This window comes from Peromyscus californicus, unplaced genomic scaffold (assembly GCF_007827085.1).
Source record: "Peromyscus californicus insignis strain IS unplaced genomic scaffold, ASM782708v3 Scaffold_6__1_contigs__length_162567912, whole genome shotgun sequence".
Classification (NCBI taxonomy): Eukaryota; Metazoa; Chordata; class Mammalia; order Rodentia; family Cricetidae; genus Peromyscus; species Peromyscus californicus.
Window position 1 is genome coordinate 22,986,057 of NW_026294584.1, and position 16,824 is coordinate 23,002,880.

Consider the following 16,824-nt stretch of genomic DNA (forward strand, 5'->3'; position numbering starts at 1 on the left):
ACTGGGCTTTTCCTCACCTTCGTTATGATCTTCCTTTCCAGCTAAAGCACAAACCATCAGAGTGTCAGTATAATTTGCATAACTGTAGCTTGGAAAACAAGAATGGCATGTTCTGACAGCACTGTGACAGTGTTCTGATGACAAACAGAAGGACAAAGAATGTAACGTTTCCTCTCAAGTGAATCATAAAGACATAACTGAGCCCAGAAAAACAGCGATGATCTCAGGGCTCAAAAATAAGAGGTGCACTCTATAGAGGCCTGTAAGCTGCTTCTGTGGCCGCAAAAACAGGAAAAGAGGATTCCCCTGTCCCTGAGGCACTGGGTAGGTGTTAGGCACTGTTAAAGCTGATAAATCGCTATTAGAGTTAATGAGAACTTCTTTAAGTTCTTAAGCACTCCTGATGTTCATTTCCTCCAAATGAGCAAATCACTTTAGGGCTGCCCTGGCTTCCCAGAACAAAGGGACTGCCAATCAAACAGCCAACCTCACCACCCTTGTGTCACCAAAGCCATCCCTTAAGGACATCTTGAGAGAATTACACAGTGACCCCCTCTGGCTCCTGAAGGCACAGCCTTGGCCAGGACCATTTGAAATAGTTTGTGTCAGCCTACATGGACCTAGATGACCCTGCAGCCGTTTCTACCTAGGTCACAAGGGGAGAGCAGACGGACTTCTATGACTGGTGCTAAAGAAGCATAAGTGTGATTGATGCAAGAAGCGTAAGCCTTCATTTGCGTTCGAGGTATGATGTAACTGGATAAAGGATAAATTATTATGAAATTATAAACATATTGCAAACATTTTAAAGTACACAGTTGGTGGTGGTAGAAAGTGGAATTAACATGTAATGCAGGTTTCCATCACTGTTAAGAAGATAAGGGCCACTGGGCAGTGGTGGTGGATGTTTTTAATCCCAGCACTTGGGAGGCAGGCAAATCTCTGTGAGTTCGAGGCCAGCCTGGTCTACAGAGCAAATTCTAGGACAGACAGGGCTACACAGAGAAACCCTGTCTCAAAATCCACCCACCCACCCAGAAAAAGAAGAGTATAAGGGCCAGGGAGAAGGCTTAGTCAGTAAAGAGGATTGCTGCCAAGTCAATTGAGTTCAGTTCCCCAGAACCCGTGATGAAAGTAGAGAACTAACTCTTATGTGTGCCACGGCACATGAGTGTCCCCCCAACATGCATGTCTGCATACACACAAATAACAAATAAAATAAAAGTTTAAAATGGAAAACCAAATAATGTAATTGGAAATTAATACTGTAATAGAAAATAAAAACATGTAAGCTGAAGACTGAGCTTACTGCTAATATACTTTCACTCGAAACAGCTACTAAAAATGCACTTCCTAAAAAAAGAAAGAAAGAAATCAGGCAAGTGGAAATGGTGAAAGTCTGGGGATATAGCTCAGCTAGTGGAGCACTTGCCTAGTATCCTTGAAGCCCAGGCTCAACATTCAGCACCACGAAAAAAGAAGGTGGGATGGACGTTTCAGTCCAGCACTCCAGAGGTAGAGACAGGAAAATCAGAAATTCAAGGTCATCCTTGGCTATATAAAAAGCTTGAGGCAAGCCTGGGCTACATGAGACCCTGTCTAAAATATAAAAGTTAAAAAAGAAAGAACAGAGAGAGAGAGAGAGAGAGAGAGAGAGAGAGAGAGAGAGAGAGAGAGAACAAAAGAGAGAAGCTATCGTAAACGAGACTGTTAAAGATATGGGTAAAACCAAATAAATGTTAATGGAAAAAATGCTGTAACAAAAATGTGGTACATATACACAATGGAATACTACTCAGCAGAAAAAAACAATGGCATCATGAGGTTTGCAGACAAATGGATGGATCTAGAAAAAATCATCCTGAGTGAGGTAACCCAGACTCAGAAAGACAAACATGGTATGTACTCACTCATAGCAGGATACTAGACATGAAACAAGGATGAATTGTCTGCTACTCACATCACCAGGGAGGCTACCCGGAAAACATGACCCCAAGAAAGACACAGGGATCGCCCAATGACAGAGAAATGGAATGAGATCTACATGAACAGCCTGGACATGAGTGGGGGTAATGAAAGGCGAGGGTCGAGGGAAAGAGAGCTTGGGGGAGCGGGAGATCCCAGCTGGATCAACAACAGAGAGGGAGAACAAGGAATAGGAGACCATGGTAAATGAAGACCACATGAGAACAGGAAGAAGCAAAGTGCTAGAGAGGCCCACAGAAATCCACAAAGATACCCACACAACAGACTGCTGGCAGTGGTCGAGAGACAGCCCGAACTGACCTACTCTGGTGATGGGATGGCCAAACACCCTAATTGTTGTGCTAGAAACCTCATCCAACTACTGAGGGATCTGGATGCAGAGATCCATGACTAGGCCCTGGGTGGATCTCTGGGAGTCCAATCAACGAGAATGAGGAGGGTTTATATGAGCGAGAATTGTTGAGACCAAGGTTGGATAAAGCACAGGGACAAATAGCCAAATGAATGGAAACACATGAACTATGAACCAATGGCTGAGGGGTCCACACTGGATCAGGCCCTCCGAATGGGTGAGACAGTTGATTGGCTTGATCTGTTTGGGAGGCATCCAGGCAGTGGGACCAGATCTTGTGCTCATTGCATGAGTTGGCTGTTTGAAACCTGGGGCCTATGCAGGATTGTTTGGCTTGGCCTGGGAGGAGGGGACTAGACCTACCTGGACTGAGTCTACCAGGTTGACCTCAGTCTGTGGGGAAGGCTTTGCCCTGGAGGAGATGGGAATGGGGGGGGGGGGGGGCGTTGGGGGGAAGGTGAGGGGGACGGGAGGGGGGGAGAACAAGGGAATCCGTGACCGATATGTAGAACTGAATTGTATTGCATAATAAATTAAAATAAATTAAAAAAAAATTTAAAAAAAAATGCTGTAACAAAAATAATTTAGGTAGAATGAAATTATGTAGAACAATGCTAATAAGGGATAAATATCTAGACTCTATTAAGAAGTCAAATTGGAGAACTAGAGACATGACTCTGCAGTTAGAGATCTTTCTACTCTAGCAGAAAACCCCAATTCAGGTCCCAACGTCCACATTGGGGCAGCTCACAACCACCTGCAACTCCAGCTCCAGGGGATCCAATGCCCTCCTCAGGCCCCTTGAGCCCTGAAATATGCAACACACACACACACACACACACACACACACACACACACACACACACACACACAGAGTCATATAAAACAAAACCTCAGACAATATACTGCTGTTTCATTCACAGGTACTGCAAAGAAACGTGTTTCTGTTAGTGATTATATGAGGTGATATGTACTACAAAACCACACAGGGAGGCTACTGCTCAGCTAGATGCTTTTGCTTCTGCCTCAGTGAGTCAGCGACAGTTCTTTGCTGAGAATAAAGATTACTTGAGAAGTTAACAAAGATCCTCATAACAGAAGAGTCATGTTTTATTCATTTCCTCTGCAGATCTCTCTTGACAGAACCCTTTTTTCCCTTTCCAACAATAGCAAACTTCAAAGCTACAGAAGGTGGAAGCTGTGAATAAAATAGGCTTGATCTTGGTCCCATCACCAATCCCAATTTTAGAGCATTCTCAAGGATTACGTAATGAGAAGATCCTCAGCCTCATTCCAGCCCCATTGTTCTCAGGGCTACAGTGATATCAACCACCATGTATAGACAGTAGGCCTAATCCAGATCTGTCACCTCCTAGGAAACTTTGACACATGAGAACTCTTTTTCCTTTGCCAAGCTGATGAATCTTACAAAAGATTACAGTGAGAGAAGACCAGTTGAAAAGATCACACATATGTCTTAGTTAGGGTTTCTATTGCTGTGAAAAGACATCATGACCACAGCAACTTTTATAAAGTAAAACATTTAATTGGGGCTAGCTGCCTTACAGTTTCAGCAGTTTAGTCCATTATCATCATGATGGGGAGCATGGCATCATGCAGGCAGATGTGGTGCTGGAGAGGTAGCTGAGAGTCCTACATTTTGCAGGCAACAGGAAATCGACTGAAACACTAAGCAGTATCCTGAGCACAGGAAACCTCAAAGCCTGCCCCTACAGTGACACACACTTCCTCCAACAAGGCCATACCCACTCCAACAAAGCTACACCTTCTAATAGTGCCACTTCCTATGAGATTATGGGCACCAATTACATTCAAACTATCACACCATGTATGTAGCCTTATTTCATGCATGAACAGTAATGTGGATCTGGTTCTTACATACTTCTGTTATTAAAGTACCTTTTAACACAAAAACATACAAAACAGAGTCACTTGGCCATTTATTTTTACCAGAATGAACACATAAGGATTGTATTTTCCAATTTTTTGTACTTACTGGCTGTCCCGGTTCACCAACTCCAATGGGTCCCGGAGCTCCTGTTCTTCCTTCCTGGCCCCTTTCTCCCTGAGACAGGAAGAGCAGAGTTACATGGTGAGTTTTTAAATAAGTAATAAGATGATAGAAAATGTGCTGGCAATTTCAACAGAGAGAAGTAGCAAAAGAACCAAACTTTCCATGTTCAAGAGCAACAACAACATATTCAGAGGAGGCTAATGGGCTTGAACGTGAATTGAAGCAAACAAATTGCCCTAAAATGCTCACCAGCCCTTGTCTAAGCGCAACCCAGTGTGTCCAGCACTTACAAATGATAGTGTAGCAATGGGGGAGAGGAACTGCAGTTGTTTCTGAGATGGCCAAGGTAAGATGTGAGCTATTCCCTGCCACTATCCTAAAATGCCACTCCTTCCTTGTCCCCACACTACCCTTTCCCCTCTCCTTAAGCTCTGTTTCAGACTTGATCTCCTTCCAAAGAATCTTCCTCCAGTAATTTGCCATATAAGCTCCACCTACCCTGGAGTCTTTATGTTGTTCTTGCTGAAATGCTGTGTATGGCAGCATTTGACTACCTTCTAAGCATACTGAATAGAACTGTACCCTTTTGAAGTCTTGTTGTCTAGACCATAAAGTCCATTTAAAATCAGTATGTCCCTCTGCTCTCTCATATGTTCTGTGTGACACAGAGCACCCCAGGATGCTCCCTACCTTCACAGTTACTTACAAATTTTCCTGCCAGCATTTACTCAGTGTGTTGGGCCTCTAGGTTCTGCTCATGTAACATGAGCAGGTGGTAGTTTACATATTCAGATGCTACACTTCCCAATAATACATTTGTACATTAGTGTTTAAAGCCCAAGTAACCACGTGTGCATTATGAGAGGCTGAGTGTTTGGACAAGCAAAGTTTTCATTCCAACCAAAGTGAAATGTGTCTTGGTTATTCTTATGGTAACTGTCCAAGACCATGATGCTGCAGTGTACAAAGGCCCAAAATGTATATACCTGCTGCAGAAAAAATGACTGAACAAGGTTTACACTTCACTTTCCCGGCCCAGTAATAAGTTCAATAGTCATCTATAGACAATGAAGCAAGTATCATTACCTTCACACCTTGCTGTCCAATACCGGGGACTCCTGGGGGACCATAAGGACCAGGAGGACCTGGTTCACCCTAGAGTGAAACAGAGAGGCATGTTCAGCTCAGTGGTATTTGTTGAGCAGTTCTTTGGTGTACAAGGTTGCAATGGCAGCTCTGAAAACAACAGCAAAGCCTACTACACAGACCCTGTCCTCAGTTATTTATAGTTTTTAAATAACATTCAAAAATATTGCAAATCATAATAAAAATAAACATAATATTCCTTGACCCCTCTGGCTCCTACAATCCTTCCTCCCTCTCTTCAGCAGGATTCCCTGAGTTCAGCCTATTGTTTGGCTGAGGGTCTCTGAATCTGTTTCCATCAGTCACTGGATGAAGGTTCTCTGAGGACAACTGAGTTGGACAATTCGGGCTATGTATCCACTATTGCTAGGAATCTTAGCTAGGGTCATCCTTGTAGATTTGTGGGAGTTCCCCTTGCCTTCCCTTCCCTTCTACCTGATCCTGAAAAGTGCCCTCCCCATCCCCCATCCCCGCTTCCAGTCATCTAAGGATTGTAGGAGCCAGAGAGGTCAAAGATCAAAAAAGCTCACAGAAACAACTAACCTAGCTCATAGGAACTCACAGAGTCTGAACCAACAACCAGGGAGCCTGCATGGGACTGACCTAAGCCTTCTACATACATATGACAGTTGTGTACCTTGGTCTCTCCGTGAGACTCCTAACAATGGGAGTAGGGGCTGTCCTTAATGCTTTGTCTGGCTCCTGGAGATCTATTCCATATACCAGATTGCTTTGCCCTGCCTAAATATATGGGGAGGTGCTTAATCCTACTGCAACTTGTATCTTAAAACATACATATAAAAATTTTAAATTAATTACCTATTACTTTGATTAATATTGGTATGTTTTCAAGTTTTTATACACACACATGACCCTTTAATTTATGCTAAGGAATAATTCTACCCACTCTCATGTTTAAGGTCAGGCTTTACCCATAGTAAACATTTCTCTTCTTGTTTGCAAGAGGTAAAGTTAGACATACACCGAGACCAGACTTCACTCAAGTTAAGGAAAATTAAAGAGTTTTTACTAGTTTTGATTTTCCCCCCAGAGACCTATGACTTTGGAGGGGACAGACAGCAACCAAAGGAATGTTATACTGGTGTGGAAGAACATGGCTTTAGAGAAGTCTGTTGACTTTGACCAACTGGAAAAAGAAAAAGAACAAGAAAAGACAACTTCCCGAAACATATGCCCAGATGCAAAATTAATTAAAACACAGGAAATCTGTATAAACATCAGGGTCAGAGTTCATGACGCTTTGGCATGTGGGCGATGGCATTCACAGCTGGCTGCTGTGCATGCTGTGGAGAAAACCCAGTCTGGCAGGTCAATCAAGTGAATTTCTTTCTTTTGAAATTCTGCAGTTGCTCCTGCTTTCTCCAAATGTTCTGCAGCAGGCAGCTAAAGGCCATTCTTATTTTACACATTCTTGTCCATGGAATTTCTCTCTCTTTCTCTTCATATCAGACATAAAAGTTCATACCAAATTTGAATCTGTTTTATTAACCTCAAAAATAAGCCGTGGCTAGAAAAGACTCAGCCTCTTGGAGATTCAAATCTCGTCTCTCTGAAGAGCATTTTCTTGCAGTTCCTTTCACTTTCCACCCAGGTTGGAATGCCCATGTGTGTTATACGAGCCCCATATGGGTAGCTGGTCCCATCAGTTCATAAAGGGATACTGTATACTTGCCTTGTGGAGGACCATGAAGTAAACACAGAGAAGTTTAAGACATGGTTCTTGTTTATTTTTTAAATCTAACAGGGGCATTTTCTCTGAAGAAGGTAAATGTTTGACAGACAATACAGTACAACTCCCCCACACACACCCCAAGTCAGCACCTAGGAAAAATACTAAACACAAGGCTGGGTGTGTAGTTGAGTTGTTTTGGTTTTGTTTAATGTTTTATTACATTTATTTATTATTTGTGTATTTATTTATTTTACTGGGTGTGTATATGTGGGTTCCCATGCCAAAGCACGCAGATGGAGGTCAGAGGACAGCATTCAAGAGTTGGTTCTTACCTTCCACCATGTGAGTCCCTGGGGTTGAACTTAGATTACAAGTATTGGCAGCAAGCACCTTTACCCACTCAGCCCTCTTGCTCTTTTATTTTATTTTATTTTATTTATTATTTATTTTGAGAAGGTTAAAAAAAGATGCATGGAGATATCTGGAATGAAGCTATTCTAAAATCATAACAATAGTAAAATTTTGACCACTTTTTATTTTCTGCTACATTTCAATAATTAACAAGTCCTACCAAATAGCAAAGATATTCACTTAAAATGCACATAGCTAGTTTTTCTAAGATAAGGTCTTTATATTAATATTGGTGTAAGATAACCTACTCTATTAAAAACACCAGCTATCAAGAAAAAGGTTAATCACTCCATGAGAAAAAATGTTAAAAAATTTTAAGGCAGCCTTAATATTTTAAACATATTATTTATTGGGATAGGTTTTTCTTAAGCTAATGCCTTATTTTGGAAGATAATTTAAGAAGCTAATGTGTTAATGGTGTCCTCCGGTTACCATTTTGTTTTGTTTTGTTTTTGGAGACAGGGTTTTTCTGTGTAACAGCTCTGGCTGTCCTGGAACTTGTTTTGTTGACCAGGCTGGCCTCAAACTTACAGAGATCTACCTCTGCCTCCCAAGTGCTGGGATTAAAGGAGTGTGCCACCACTGGCTCTCAAGTCAATTTTTATAATTTTTTAGAAATTACGGTGTTATTTAGCTAACCTTTTTTAAAAAACATGTTTTTCTTTAAGTTTTGATTATTTAAATTTAAAATTCCAATTTTAGGAAAGTATTAAAATGCAATAATAACATAAAACCTTAAGCTCACTTGCTCTATCTTGTTCCTTTTAAATACAGCTTTGTTTCATAATAGGTCAGAAGCCACTTGCACTAACCATTTGGGGGAAATTTGAGCTGCTGTTAGTGTGGAAGCTTTGCCCTACTCAGTGTTTATCTACAAGTTTGATATTGGAAACAAACCACTGCCCAGGTTTCCAAGAAAGTTTCTTATTTTATTTTTTTTTATTTATTTATTATTATTTTTTTTTTTTTTGGTTTTTCGAGACAGGGTTTCTCTGTGTAGCTTTGCGCCTTTCCTGGAACTCACTTGGTAGCCCAGGCTGGCCTCGAACTCACAGAGATCTGCCTGGCTCTGCCTCCCGAGTGCTGGGATTAAAGGCGTGCGCCACCACCACCCGGCCCAAGAAAGTTTCTTCTAACTACTGACAATTGGTTTGGTGGTTACCATGAAAAGTACGACCCAAGAACATCAAGAAGAGAGGAAGCCTTTCCTGCTGTGGGATGTCTTTCTGTATGCTGTGAATATGTGCTGCTCTGATTGGTTGATAAATAAAGCTGCATTGGCCTATGGCAGGCAGGATAAGGTTAGGCCATACATTTCAACTGGAGAGAGAGGAGAAGAAAGGAGAGTGGGGAGACGCTATGGCTACGAGCTGCTGTCAGAAGAAGCAAGATGTGAAAATACTGGTAAGTCATAAAGTCACATGGCAATGCATGGATTAATAGAAAAGGGCTGAGTTAAGTTGTAAGAACTAGCTAGCAAGAAGCCTGAGCCATTAGGCCATACAGTTTGTAAGTAATATAAGCCTCTGTGTGTTTACTTGGGTCCCACCAGCTGCAGGACCAGGCGAGACACAGGTACCACGGAGATTTCTTCATGCTGCTTTTTCAAGAGAACTATAGGAGTATGAAGACCGTGGGAGGATTGCTTTCCCTTCCTGGAACACGGCCCACAAGTAACACATCTTCACACGCTACTAACTTAAACTTTCTTTCCAGGAGATTGGTGTCACAACATAGGACCCATAAATGAGCACTAACATAGGGTTAATGTTAATTCCCTTTGCATTTTCCCTACCATGACCATGGTGGCAAAGAAAGTGATACCCATTGTGAGACATGCTGCCTCAGCAAGACAGGGCATGCAGAGGAATCCACACTCAGAATTGCTCTCTGGGAATTCAGCAGGACATCACAGACAGGGAAGAGTCCAGACTTGATCCTTTTATCTCTGTTATCCCTGCCAGCCCTAATCAGCACACACGTATGTGCACACGCGTGCATGGATCATGTACCCGCAACACTAACTGCACTTGCTATTTCCCTGCTTCGCTTTTCTTGACCACTAGAAGCACTTACCACAAGAAAGAGAACTGGTTTAAGAAGCATCACCTCTTAGAGGTGTAATGGTTTGTTTACTATGGCCTCCTTGTGAATGGGCGTATGCATGTGTGGGGCAATGAGTTGGTCAGGTAGACCATTTAGGTCCTTCCCGGAAGTTACAAATGTCTCTGTTGCTCTGGGCCTCAAGAGGAGAATAAGCCAATGTGAAATGAAACCTACTGTTTATAAGCATTGCCCTGATTCTTCACACACATTATTTCATTTGATCTCCAAACAATTCTAGGAAATAGGGTTTCCTCCCATTTCAGAAATATAATCGGCATTTAAGTCCACTTTTCATTATGTATAGAATCACATGAAAAATAAAACATGGCCTTGGAGCCATTTAGTCCAATGGATTAGTTCTTTCATTTGCAATATTAGATCTTTTATGAGATTCCAAAATGCAAAACAAGGATGATTGCATGTACCTTACAAGGATGTTAAGAAGATTCAAAATGTTGTCTGTAAAATTTCCAAGTTATATCCAAGTATATACTGTAGCTGTTTACTATGTAAGCATTCAATTGTTATTCACTGGGGCTTTATTGACCAACCTCCTACAAGGTCTGGTCAACTACCTGGTGAACAGCAACCTATGCCTGTAATTGAGCATCAGTTGATATAATTAGAATAATGATTCACATTACATCCATACTTTGCAGATGCTTATAGTCTGCCCAGAGAGAGAAACAAATAAGAAAGTAAACACAAGCATGTGGATTAGCTAGAATAGAGATGTTAACAGAACATGTGCATCTCTTAGGAAGAAATATTTAATTCTGCCTTAAGGAATTCTGAAAGTTTATTACAATAGGGGAGATATTTGAAATAAACAAAGAGGTAGGAATTTTATTTACTCTGCTACAAAAGAAAAACAGCAAGAGTTGAAGAAGAGGGAAGAATGATATGAGATGTTCTTTGGATATCAAGAAGCTTGGTAGGCTCAAGGAGCTAAGAATAGGGTGACAAATAGGGTCCCTGTCAAGAGCAGCAGTGTCCAGTGGAAATTACTCAACAAGTCCCAAATATAATTTTAAATCTTCTAGTTGCTACACTAAGGAAGTAAATAGAAATAGATGAATTATAATTAATAACCGCTTACTTATTGCCTGAAATATTATCTCAATGTTATCAATATTTTAAGGTATTAATGATTAATTTCTTCATTATTTCAGTTCCATCTTTGAAGCTCACATGTACTTTAGGCTTGAAGAAATTCCAACTATATAAAACACATTCCGAGTGCTCAAGAACCTTATATGGCTATGGGTTTTGAAAAGATTAAAAAGGCCAGAGACTTGGTTCAGAACCATGGACAGTACCAACAATTAACTGTGTCCCAGAAACCTACAGAAACAGCCTCAGGGAAGTTTGGGAAATGAATAATTGCAAAAGGGACTAGCCATTTCTAAATATAGATTAAATTCATTTTTCTCCTAGACCTGGTTATTGTCTAGTATTCTCCATCTATGTGATATCTCCACAGTTCATTCCTCTTACGTCAAACCAGAATGCAGGAGGCATCCACGAAAAATGTATATAGACACCTGTAGGCATGCCTCTGAAATCTCTCCTGAATTCATCCATCTCTATAATACACACAAGGTTTAACTTTTGTTCAAACCACAGCAGGGTCCTTAATAGGCAACCTACAACTCCAGCACCCTCCAATCTGCTTCCTCCATTGCTATCAGAGAAATCTTTCCTTTTTATTTTAAACTGAAAAAACAAACAAGCAAACAAACAAACAAACAAAAACCTTTGAGGCACTTCCCTTTGCTAGCACAAGAAAACAGCTCCATGCAAGGTGCTCCATAGCATGGCACTGCAGCTTTTGTAGCCCTGTCACAATTTCCTCTTTGCTTTAGTAGCAATGGCCAGTCCCTTGTGCATGACTTGTTCACTTCTGCCATGAGATCTTAGATCTTAGAACATGCCACTCCCTCTACCTTGGGTGCTCTTATGACCTCTTTGTTATTATCTACCCTTCAGATCATGTCTTAAGCACTGTGCTTAAAGGAGAATTCTCTGATGAGACGAAACTCACTCTAATAATAAGAGCACTGTTTTTCTGCAACTCTGTATTTCTAGTGCGTTAATGTGGTCCCAAGCCCCCACTACCATTCTGAGAAGATGATAAGTGAGATTTTTGCTCCCCTTTGATATGTCAATGCTTAGCTAATTACAGTTATTCATGAAAACTCCTAAGCATTGGATGTTTACTCAGCATCAGCGAGAGAGCAGGAACTGTACGGATACTTGGTCAGCTCTGGGAGAAACTATAGGTCTGGAAATTCTCCTTTGGAGTTACCTAAGTTTTCAATAAAGGCAACTGGTTTAGGTATATAAATTATTAATGCATGATGCTGCCAAGTGACTATTCCACAATTTTTCCTTCAAACTCACCTAGACACAATTAACAGTTCTTATAGCTAAAAGAATAATGAGATCACAATAAAGCTTACATTCTCAGGAAAGTTCAGCCAAAGAAAACCCAACACTTTTGTACCTATTACTGACTCTAACCAAAGAAAACGTTTCCTTTCTCTAAAATAATGAACAATGGAAGTCAGTGGCTCTCAAACTGTGGGCCATGGACCCTTTGGGGTCAAATGACCCGTTCACAGGTGTCACCAAAGACCTTCAGAAAACACAGATATTTACACTACAATTCATAACCATAGCAAAATTACAGTTATGAAGTAGCAATGAAAATAATTTTATGGTTGTGGGTCACCACAACTGAAGAACTATATTAAAGGGTTGCAGCATTAGGAAGGTTGAGAACCACTAATGTAAGAGCTGCCCAATTCATTGAAACCCAGCACAATTATGAACAGTTTAATCATCCCTTGGGCCCCTTTCACCCTTGAAAAGATGTCTTGACAACTTCTTGGAGTCATTTCTGAGATACAAGTGACATATCCAATGCGAGTCCTGTGACAGTTGTTCTCGGGCTTTCAAAACAGAAAAGGATAACTATGAGCGTTTTCTATGTGCAAGATGGTCCAAATGTGGCCAGGTTACATCTCAACAGGAATCTAGTCAAGAGTCTGTGCAGAGCCTTAGGGGAAAAGTCAGGAAAGCCTCCTCTTTTAAAAAGAAGGTCAAATAGGAAGTAGGGCACAGGGAAGTCAGTCTCCATCGAGTACATTTGAATTGTTCTCTATTCTGAGCTCCTACTTTCTCTTGTTCCAGAGGAAGTTTTGTATGGTTAAAGGCTTACTTCAGGGAAGAATAGCGGTATAGACTTCTGATGCTGTGAAGAAGGCTGTCAAAAGGTTCAGTTGTTTGATAAAGCTTGGCAACACGTGTGGGATCCACTCTGGGACAGATGCTATGTGGAATGTTTTGCATATATTAATTCCTTCAGTCCTAACAACAACTTTTATCAACCCAGAGCATGGACAACAAAGCTGAGTGACAGGGAAGTCAGTTAGCATGCCGAATTTCACAGCTAATAAAACCTAAAACTGCTGTCAGCCTCGCAGTTTGGCATCAGAGATGGCGCCCTTAGCTACCATGTCCAACTACCTCTTAAAGTCACATACTTTTCATTTTTAAAGAATTTTAAAACCCATTTGATTTTTGGAATAGGATGAAAGGCACAAATGTCGGAGTTATAATATATTCACAACTGAAGATCTTTCAGAGGAAGACAAGACAAATATAATAAGATGTAAGCCAAGAAGAAATAGATCTTACACAAACCAACTCACATTCCATTTCAGGTACTTAAGATCTATAACATCAATGTGTCACCACATTGGTGATAAAATTAATGTAAATTATACTTTGTAATGCTGTGATTACATACTGTAACTTTATATATAAACTCATAGTTAATAAACTGTACTAGCGGTAGAACCATCATTATTTCAAATTTCCAATTTTAAATATTTTTAAAATACCATCTACTCGACTACAGTCCACACATGTATCCATTTGTGTTTTCTAAAGAAAATATTCTATGAAAACAAAGAACTGGTAAAAACTACAAGTAGCAGTATTACTAGATTTCAGTAACTGTAGAATGGGGTTGCCAGTGCTTGATCATGTTGGTCAGACAGAAATGACAGTTCATGCAGGGCGATCTGGTGGCAAAGTCAGGCTCCCTCACACACAACAAAAGCTAGAGAAGTGTGTGCCACTTTCACTAAAATGAAAGTCTGGTAGAAGCCAATTGGAGAGATTTTTACAACCTTGCCTCTGATGGACTATTTAGGTTTCTCCTGCACAAAGTAAGTTGTTAGAAAATATTCAAGTTGGACACCTTCCATTCCTGTGGCAACAAAACCACTGATTTACGGAAAGGGTAACCAATTTGAAGTATTATGTGTTTCTTTAAAAGTCATGCTTGGAGACTAGAAGGAGGAAGTATTGTTTGGTTCATACAGAGTTCACTGAAATGATAAGATAAATGAAGTATAAACAATAATACCTGTTAAATAACATTGTTATCATGTTGAATTCCAATGAATTTTTCTCAATGGTTCAAATTACATTAGGTTATGTGTCCTTTACAATTTTAATAAAATGCCTTATCCTTAGAATGAACAACTTTCCCCCCCTGCAAAATTGCTATTGCAATGTACTTGAATTAATGACAGTGACATAATTATAAAAGCCATGGCATTCTTCTGAGAACATGGCTGGTTCTATTCTACCTAGTGTCCAATCTAACTAGGCATATGAGTTACACACAGAAATGTCCTGGCAAGTGTTGCCAGCTTTTTGGTTTTTTTGGCTCATGAGAGCTTCTGTGTTGGCAGGCTCTAACTGCATATACACACATGTACGTGCATGTACACAGTCTACCTCAGCTGTTGAAGCCATAGGGATCAGAGATTTAGGCATGAAAGTCATCAGCCTTGAAGTCATTGGCTGACAACCCATGTGTTCTGGGAACTCTTTCAAGTTGTCACTATCAGTTGTCTCGTGTCAGATGAATTAATAAGCTTGCTTAAATTCCTGGTGAGCAGATGTTCATGCAAGTCAAAGCTCTTTCCACATCAGGAATTGCTGAATTACTAACAATTCTTTCCCTTTAATTAGGTTTGGAACAGAAATAATATTTAGACTTCAGCATCTCTGAAAGCAGAAGGGTCTCAAAATCTGGCCAGTATCATTCATTCGACAAATATTATAATGAAAATTATAAAGAGCTCCTCCCTATGCACTGATTCATCATAATCTTGTTCATAACTGCCAGCCCCCACTAGGAGAACCAGGGAGCACAATGCTTAAGCTGTTTTGAAACTGCTTTCCACGCCCAAAATGCAACCAATGTGCTTAGAGAATTGTGTCTGAAAACTCTCTTGATTAATTATTTTTACTAGGAATTGCAGACACTTCATAAGCTTTCTCTGACTTACATCGCATGACGTTATAAGAGATTACATATCATGTTACAAACCATAGTTGGTAGGTAGTTGAAAGCAGAGAGTTGTTTGAGACCTTAAAATAAATCTATACATGATTCTTGTTTGAGGAGAAATCTAAAATTCTTTCAGTTTTTCTTATTATGGCATTTAACTATTTCCAAACTATGACTGGAAATATTAGTTATATTTAGTAGGTTAACCTCCTAGAGCAGAGGTTCTCAATCTTCCTAATGCTGCGACCCTTTACCATAAAATTATTTAAATTATTTTTGTTGCTACATCATAACTGCAATTTTGCAACTGTTATGAATATTAACTATAAACATTTTTGGAGCTAGAGGGTTGCCAAGGGGGTTGTGACCCATAGGTTGAGAACCACTGTCCTAGAGCCACTATGTTAACTTTGAGCCAAATGAAGTATTTTAAGACTAGCCAAAAGTAATGTATTTTAAAACTACTGTGTCTTCAGTAGTGATATTTCTATGCCAGTAAAATATTAACATTCTAGAAAGCATGAGACTCTAAGTCATACATGAATCACATCCTCTTACCACTTTGAGGAGAACACACATGAGAGCATGAAGAATGTTTTAATTTGTGCACAGGAAGCTATTGATGGGTGAACCCTACACCATTCGGCCCAATTTATAATGTTAGAAGAATAATTGGCTGTTCCAAACAGTCATGCATTTCCCTGCACCACCCACTGGCCCTGCCTGATTTCACTGAATTTTTTCAGTATCTCTGAAGCTAAACTGAACATAAATACTAAGTCTCCTACATAAGAGTATTTAGTGTTTCTTATACATGAACCCAAAGAGGAAGAAGAAAACTCTAAGGAAAAAATCCTTTTGGAAATATTGTGGATATCCTAGAACGATGCAAGGTGGAACATGGAAGACAGCTGCCTCTGAAGATAAGTTCATGTGATATAGTTTTAATAGCACCAATTCCAATAGTTTGAGGTACATATGGTGTCGGTCACCTGTGCTTGTTGGGCCCTGATTACCAGGCTCTACTGTGGGGCACCTTCAAATGTCATTGGCAGCTTCACACATGCTATAACACAGTCCTTCCCCTCAGAAAGAGCAGATTTGCATGAGATTTGAGAAAGAAATATCCCTTAAAAAGAACCTCAGAAAGGTCTCAAGATCTGGCAAGAGCAAGTAAAATCTTGTATCCCCTCACTGTGCTCGTTTGTTCGTAATTATTTACAAATTTGAAAGTCCTCCCCATCTTGACCCATTCTAGCTAGCTAGCAGAGGGCCCTGTTGATTACAGCCTGGGCCAACCACAGTGGCCTTGGGAAAGCTGGCAGTGCTGGGACCATGGGGTTCCAGTCTCTCCTGAGTTACAAGTTCAGCTTGGTCCCAGGGCTAAGGCTTTTCAGATATGTCCATAACTATACCTCTAATGATTTCAAAGACTGTTGGGATGCTCTTATGAGTGCTATCACATGATCCTTGTGAGTGGGAGAGACTGAGGGCCTCTGAACCAAGGCTTATTTCTAAGAAACATCTATATTTTGTTGCTATGGCAACAAGGGCATTCAGGGCAGAATAGGAGTTAATTTCCATGTGGAAAGTATTAATGGCAGAAATGATGGGTGAAACTGGGCCAGAGGCACATTTTTCCTGATTTAGCACATGCTATTTTTTTCTTTTTGTTCTTTGGCCACCTTTTCTGGGTTCAGGAGACCTTTGATGAAGAAAAT

At 40.4% G+C, this 16,824-nt stretch overlaps 1 protein-coding gene across 1 annotated transcript in view; it reads right to left on the reverse strand.

Moving 5' to 3' along the window:
- Col28a1 (collagen type XXVIII alpha 1 chain) overlaps window positions 1-16,824 on the reverse strand; it is a 178,117-nt gene that overhangs the window by 131,052 nt on the left and 30,241 nt on the right. Inside the window, exons 12-13 of the mRNA XM_052721312.1 lie at window positions 5,460-5,528; window positions 4,356-4,424 (exon numbers count right to left, since the gene is read on the reverse strand). Of these exons, the coding sequence (XP_052577272.1) occupies window positions 4,356-4,424; window positions 5,460-5,528 (138 nt within the window). The remainder of the gene's footprint in view (window positions 1-4,355; window positions 4,425-5,459; window positions 5,529-16,824) is intronic.